The sequence below is a fragment of the Montipora capricornis genome, chromosome 3, assembly GCF_036669925.1.
Source record: "Montipora capricornis isolate CH-2021 chromosome 3, ASM3666992v2, whole genome shotgun sequence".
NCBI classification, from domain to species: Eukaryota; Metazoa; Cnidaria; class Anthozoa; order Scleractinia; family Acroporidae; genus Montipora; species Montipora capricornis.
In genome coordinates this window covers 21,619,326-21,626,825 of record NC_090885.1, presented here as the reverse complement: position 1 = coordinate 21,626,825, position 7,500 = coordinate 21,619,326, and the positions used below count along the sequence as shown (strand labels likewise).

The window sequence follows — 7,500 nt, the reverse complement described above, 5'->3', positions numbered from 1 at the left end:
TCAAAGTAAAAATGTCGACTTCATTACAGTGTTGGAAAAACTGGAACTTGAGTTGAAGAGGCAGTCTGAACCTGTAAGAGATCGTAGGTCCAGAATGTTTCATCATGCCGGAACCGATGAAACAAAAATGACAGATAAACTTAAACCTTAAATCTGGCTTTAAAGTTTTATTATTTACCACCTTAAGTCACTCGGTACACGAGAAAGCATTCATGGCACATGTTTAAACATGTTTTTACGAGAACAGTTTTTTGACTGTCACATGCGACGATTCCCGTTTTTAGTTTATGCCTCGTTCGCAACAAAATGTGGTGCATTATAAGAAATTGCAATGGTTCTTAAGTATTATTGACTTGACTTTTTTCGCTTAATGTGTTCCTCTGCAGTCAACCGCTATACCAGTAAAGTATCACATTAAATAGCTAGCTTTTTGAAGAGTAAGCTGTAATCATTTTTTATCGAACTGAAAATCAATAATAGTCTTGTTACGGCCATTCTGTATAATTCACCGTTTATCTTTTTAGAGTACCAAGCCTTGGCTGGTAAGGATATCTATGTGTCACGCTTGCGTGGGAAAGATTCTCAGTCCTGTGGCAGTAGGACCCAACCATGCCGGACGATTGCCCGTGGCTTAGAGATTGTTGGACAGAATAGCCGTGTTTTGGTCCACGGGTCATCTACAAAGTCAAATCCATACAACTGCGAAAATATGACTCAACCAATATTCCAAAGAAGTATTGCAATAAATTACAGCCTTCAAATATCCGCATATGATGCACGTGCCTACATGTCCTGTGAGGAATATCTCCTCTTCATCGGACCGTCATCAAAGATGGAAGAAATGAAGGTCCATTTCTCTGGCTTTATCTTTTTCAATACTTCGATGGCTTTCATCGATTCTTCAGTTTCTTTTGTAAATTGCCGTTTTGTTCAAAGCATTAAGCCCATTGAAATGAAGTTAGCTTTCCGACAAGACGCAGCATTAGTTGTTGACAGCTCAGGATTTTTCAGCAACGTGGGTTGCATTCGATTGGAATTATTCAGACATAAGACGCAAGTGTCTGTAAATTTGAGAAATGTGCATTTCGAACAAAACGGACTTTTCTCCGAACTGGAAGGAAGTGGGATTTCAATTTATAGCCGCGGAGAAATGCAAAACAATGCTCTAATTATAAATTTGTCCATGACATTTGAAGATGTGGTATTTCGAAATAACACAGGTCCCTTGATTACGAACAACCTCTCGTTGTCAGAGAGCAAAGAATCCTACGTGAATGTTCAATTTCTGAACAATCACCCTTCTCCTAGAAGGAATGCAACATTGGGAAAAGGTCTCTACTTTTCAACAGTGAGCAAAACTGTTATTGTCTTTGATAAACTGAAGTCAGTGGGAAACGCAAACACCAGATGCATTGAATTAACTCCTTCAATTTCAGTCCAACTCAAGGTTTTGAACTCGGGCCTAAATGGTCACAAGGTTGCGGCTGGGCAGCCAGGTGCAGGCATCTGGATAAAAGCAGTCCAATCAGTTGGTGTCCTAATAGACAAATCATGGTTCAGTCAGAATATTGCAGGTAGCTCCGGGGGAGCAGTAGCTATTCAAAACGAGGATAACGTATCAGTCAAACTACGTGTCACCCGATCGAATTTTACGGAAAACTTCGCTCAAGATGGCCGTGGTGGAGCATTTTCCGTCGTAAGCAGTCAGGGGTTTGTCGTCACAGACATTGAAAAGGCGGAATTCCAAGGATGTGGCTCTAATCAATCTGGTGGCGCGTTTTACATTTTCGCCAAAGAAACAGTGGATTTTAAGGCCAGACATACGACTTGGTTATCCTGCAAAGCATCTGAGGGTTCTTCAGTCAACGTTGCTACCAACCTGAATAGTCAACAATCTAACACGACAATAAAAATATACGCTTGTAAGTTCATTAGCAATGATGCATCAATGGGGGATTTCAGCGTCGTATCTGCTGTTGGAATAATAGACGTCTCTCGAACTGAGTGGAATGACAGCACCCAAGGTTTTCTAGTGGAATGTGACTGTAACGTGGAGTTTACAGATGTCCATGTGACAAGATGCCGTAATGGGCCTGCGTTTACTGTTTCTTCCCCTGAACGGTCCCCTGAACAGTTCCAAAACCATCCCAGTGTAAAGTTTCGTTTCGAGCGGTGTTCATTCCTTGCAAATAACGGAGATGACATTTATCTTTCCTTAAAAATTACAGATTTCCAGCTCTATCTTAAATCGATCGAGTTTGATGGAAAACAGAAGTGGAAAAACCAAGGATATTATGCGGTATATGTTCAGAACAAACTGGAGTCTGTGGAGTCGAAAATTATATTTTTAACAGACGTTGTCGTTAACAAAATAGTTGGGGCTTCGTCGATACTCTTCCAACTCAAGGGGACCAATAACAAAGTTTTCATCAACGACTGCAGCTTTCGTCATGTAAGAAGCTATGCCTCAGAACAGTTTAATAGCACTGCAGCGAGTCCACTCTCAATTATCATGCCCGACGACGACTTTCGTTTCAACGTTTGTTCAAACGGATCGACAAGATCGCATCTGGCTTATCAATACCAAAACAATATAGTAATCGAGAATTCTTCTTTTACCGATAACATTGGACGAATGTCCGGCGGCGTTTTTCTGGACAATGGTTTTGTCACCATCCGGAATTCATTTTTCGAGAATAACTTTGCCATCCACAGAGGAGGACACATTCATGTTGACGATGGTAGCGCAAAGGTCGAGATTGAAAATTCCACTTTTAAACAAAGCTCGGAAGATAAGTTATTTCTTAACGAGAGGTACGTCCATGACACATCAGTTTACTCCAAGAGTGCTGGATCTCTTCGCTTGCAGAACACAACTGTTACTACAGACTTGGAAAAGGACTCATACTATTTGTTTTCCGTGACTAAAGCTGGCCTTGTCAGCTTCGATAACTTCACCAAAGTACAATGTGCAGTGGGAAGTGCGCTTAGAATGGACAACTTTTCACACTTTATTGTTTGGCCAGCTGACCCTGAATCGAAGCTAAAATCCTGCAAGTTGAAAATTACTGTAATAACACTGTCGTGCCATCAGTGTCCCAAGGGTATGTATAGCCTTTCAAGAGGGGAAGTAACCTCATTTCAAGACGACTCGGATTCTCCCTTTGTTTCGTTAGAGTGTAGTGTTTGTCCGGATGGAGCAAACTGTTCTCGCAACATCTTTGCCCAGCCAAATTACTGGGGATACGCTGACTCAAAACATCACGGGCGCCTGAATTTTGTTTACTGCCCGCCACATTATTGCACACCAACTGGTATCAAACAGGTAGAAAGCCTGTCAGTGTACAACAAGTGCTATGGCAACCGTGACGGGATAATGTGTGGAAGATGCAAAGAGGGTTTCGCTGAGACATTTTTTAGCAAAAATTGCAAACAGAAGGAAAAATGCAAGAATCACTGGCTTTGGCTCATGCTGTTCGTGTATATTATGACAATGGCTTTGTTTTTCATTCATCAGCCGCCGATTGTTCAAATTCTCTTGAGGAACATTTTATGGTTTAGGAAGCCGACAATTCCTACTATAATGGAGTACCAACCTCTTAATCAACGAAATGGTGGTAATAGCGGTTACACTAAAATTCTCTTTTACTATTATCAGATTTCCAGCTACCTTACCCTGGAACCTCTGCATGTGACAGCTGAAAAGACTTATTTTGTTTATTTCTTTATCGGATTGTTTAATTTTCAAACCAGACTTCCTCGACCAAGCTTTGGATGTCCTTTTCCCGGTCTTACGGTAGTGACCAAGGAACTGACACCCGCAGTAGCTGTGGTTGCCACCTTGTTTATGGTTCAAGTCATCTTTTTGCTTCATCTGTGCTTCAGCAGATGGACTGGTGGACCCCATCCACCTACTCCCCGTTACTACAGTGCCACCTTGAAAACACTTTTGCTTGGATACGCTTGCTTGGCAAACACATCCCTGAAGCTTTTGACTTGTGTTCCAGTTTTGGGTGAAAGCCGATTGTATTACGATGGGAATGTCAGATGTCTAACCTGGTGGCAGTATCTCTTCATTATTTTTGTTGTTGCGTTTCTCCTTCCATTTGTCATAGTTATCTATTGGGGAGCTATGAAGCTGCAAAGAAATATCATTTCAACCGAGCATTTCATTGCAGCCTGTCTCTGTCCTTTAGGCTTTATCTCCTTTTGGCTTGTCCGAGAGTTTGTTTCCCCCCCAAAACAGCAAGTTGGGATTTCCCATCGTGCATTCAAGAAAAGAAAAGAAGTCTTGAAGGTACTCCATGACCCATTTCGTTCTCCAACTTCTCGCCAATATGGATCCTTGTACTGGGAAAGCGTTTTGATTGGCCGAAGATTTTTGATCCTCTCGTACCAAGTGATTTTTCCCGATCCTCTTCTCCGTATGTTCTGTATGGATATGACATGTTTGTTGATCTTTGTGTCGCACGTGACCATCAAGCCTTTCCGAGACTTCAAGGCAAACATCATAGAAGCAGGGTCTCTTCTTGCTTTGATCGTCATAGCAACCATTAACCTACTTCAAGCTTTGTTTCTGTCAGCCGGTTGGACTCCCAAAGGTCATATTGAAAAAAAGGTGGAGATTCTACAGCATATCGAGTTCATTTTATTAGGAATTGTTCCTCTCTTTCTCGCGTTATTGTTCGTTTTTGCTGCTTTGTCCCAAGCGGTTCGTCTTTTGGTACTGCTGTACAAATCACTCGTTTATGCTTTTCGAAAGCTGTCAAGATGGTTGTCCGTTCTTCGAAGGAGACCTCCAGAATATTATGAGTTGCTACAATGATCCAGTAAGAACAACCGACTCTGGAGTGTTCATAAGCGACACACTGTTGCTAGTGGATCCCCAAACTCGTTCTCGGGGTCTCCGGCTTCTTCTCTTCCCCTGGAGCTGGAAGGGAAGAATAGAGACCCTGGAAACGAGGTTGATGTATGATACCTGAAATTCTTGTTCTTGTCATTTCAGTCTTTCTAGAACCAATATCAGGCCGTTTCAAAAGTTTTAGTTTTTTATCCCATTCGTCTTTTGAAAAAGGCTTAAAGAACTTCTTGCTTGTAAGTACTAGTTTCTCCTTGACGACTAGCTTAATATTTCATATGTTAGGTCGCCCGTACTGGTGCATAATGTTGTAATGGTTTAATCTTACGAGGTTTTGGGGGTACCTGCCACCTTGTGGCTTCTTCCAAGGTTGCTTCGTCATATGATTTTTCTTACAGCATTGTATTTCGAAATTTCTATAATTATTGTTAGTTTATGTAACAAGGAGAATTGCAAATAAAATAAATGAAAGGTTAAAGAACATTTGTTTTTCTCTTTCTTTGGGGCTTTTCAGGACTAATTTAATGCATTACTGTTTGGGGGGGTTTGGCCTAGACTGCTGGCCACTCGAGCCGCGCTGTTGTTGAGTCAATCGTGACTTGTCACGCAATTCAGACAATCAGCCGAGGGAGGCGTGAGGTTCGAAGGCCATGGATATAGTTATTCGCTATTCATTTGGCGCGCGCTAGTATCCACTATCGACGGGAATTTTCGTATTGCTCTTAAACGCACCTCTCTATAGTCTATCGAAATAAACTTCTAAAAGACAGAACTACTCTTTTCAACCATTACTGTTAAATTAAAGATAAAGTTGTTTACAGTGTTTATTCTTTCTTCTATTTCCTTCGATGAAAATTTCCTAAACTTTGACATTACATGACATTTGTCCAAAGGAATGTTTAGCGATTTAGTGTTTTTTTAGCTCCACTTAAAATATTGTCTTACAAAATTTCTTGTAGAAAATATCCTGCAAAGGTTGGTCAAGACAACGTGAACATAGGCGTTGTTGCTTGCAATATTTCGGCTGGCCAACACCAGCCTTCTTCAGGTTTATTGAATGGATAAATGCTAGTAACAAGATCTTTATATTTACCGGAAATGACATAAAAATGCTACGTGATGTGTTATAAAAACGGAAATGCATAAAAAAGAGGAGAGAGAATAATACATGATAACAAGATGAAAAAAACAAAAGAAAATTAAAAGGTAGCTAAACTAAATTACATTTCATCTCTTCTGTTAAGGCCTGCAGGCTCCAGTGTTTTTCCTCTGTGTATGAGGAATGCCTCACAAGCCTTTCTGATGGAGTAACGACTAGTGTGTGTGTGGTCACGATCTATTTTGATCCAACGTAGAGCAAGTTTTGATCGTACACGGTTTTTGCATTGGTTTAATCCTTAAAAAGTTAAAATTTCTTGATGAATTGGCAGATGAAAGGCGTAAACAGTTATTACCGCTCTGCAAAATTTGAAGAAATTTCATCGAAGAAAACTGGAGATATTTCACGTGAAAGTTTCGAATTTTTTCGATCGCACAACGTTCCTCACAGAATGACCACAGAATAGGAATTCGCCAAGATTGCCATTTGAGCATGCGTGAAATTCCCACGCTTGCGGGCTTGCGGGCACCTCTGCTTGAGATCTAATGTTTACGTGAGCGAAGAAAAATCGAATGAATTTGGAACGAGAGCTCAACCTCGAGCTCTTCGCAAAAAGGGACAAGGTTTGGAGGAGTATCTTCTTCACTAGGTCTACAAATACCGTATTTACTCGAATAAGCGCCGCCCTCGATTAAGCGCCGCATCTGGGACAAAAAATTTAATAAGCGCCGCCCTCGAATAAGCGCCGCACCGCCGATGCGGCGCTTATTCGAGGAATTTCGTATGACCAGAAAAAACACTATAAATTGTTCCAAAACGACAAAGGAGTTCGCTCTCACTGCTGATAATTTCGCTCTCGTTATCATGAAACTCTCGGGGTTTTTTTTCACCGCGTGAATTTCTCTCGTAATTCTAGATTTACTATCAGTTTAGTATCAGTCCATAGTAAAATTAACAGATAGAAAGTGTACCGTTGAATAAAAATATAGAAAAAGTAAATTTGTCTCGTACAGTGTTTAAAAAAGCGCCGCCCTCGAATAAGCGCCGCACTTGTGGCGCGAAAAATTAAATAAGCGCCGCGGCGCTTATTTGAGTAAATACGGTATGGCCATACTTGTTTTCCGTAGCGTTCACGAATCCAAGGACGACTGTGTCCCTTGTTTCGATGGTTGTTAGAACATGTTAGAATCAGATAAGTTGTTCAGAACAGTGGGAAATGATTTTTTTTTTAACTTTCTGTTGGACTCCAAAGATCGTGCAGCCTTCTTATGGATAGGTAAACATTTCGAAAAGATGATATGTCCACAAAATTTTGACGAAAAAAGAGTTTGCAAAGTTGGGAAGCCATGTTTCAGCGTGGGAGAGCCGCGCGTCGGTTGAGCGAGATTTAAAGCTCGCCCCATCAGTCAGATCAGTCCATTCTAGTAACCATTTTGCGCGCGTCAGGACACTATATCAATTAGGGAAGAGAAAGATGTCCCAGGCAAAACCATAACACAGGTGACTATGTGGAATTCTAAAAAAAAATTGCTCAAGATTATCT

The 7,500-nt window shown here is 41.0% G+C and overlaps 1 protein-coding gene across 2 annotated transcripts in view; it reads left to right on the top strand.

Annotated features, from left to right (window-relative positions):
* The window catches only part of LOC138040897 (uncharacterized), a 23,232-nt gene extending 17,902 nt beyond the window's left edge, over nt 1-5,330 (top strand). For both annotated transcript variants that reach the window (XM_068886609.1, XM_068886608.1), the window contains one exon: nt 525-5,330. In XM_068886609.1, the coding sequence (XP_068742710.1) occupies nt 525-4,825 (4,301 nt within the window). In that variant the 3' untranslated portion in view covers nt 4,826-5,330. The remainder of the gene's footprint in view (nt 1-524) is intronic.
* Nucleotides 5,331-7,500: the final 2,170 nt, after the last annotated feature.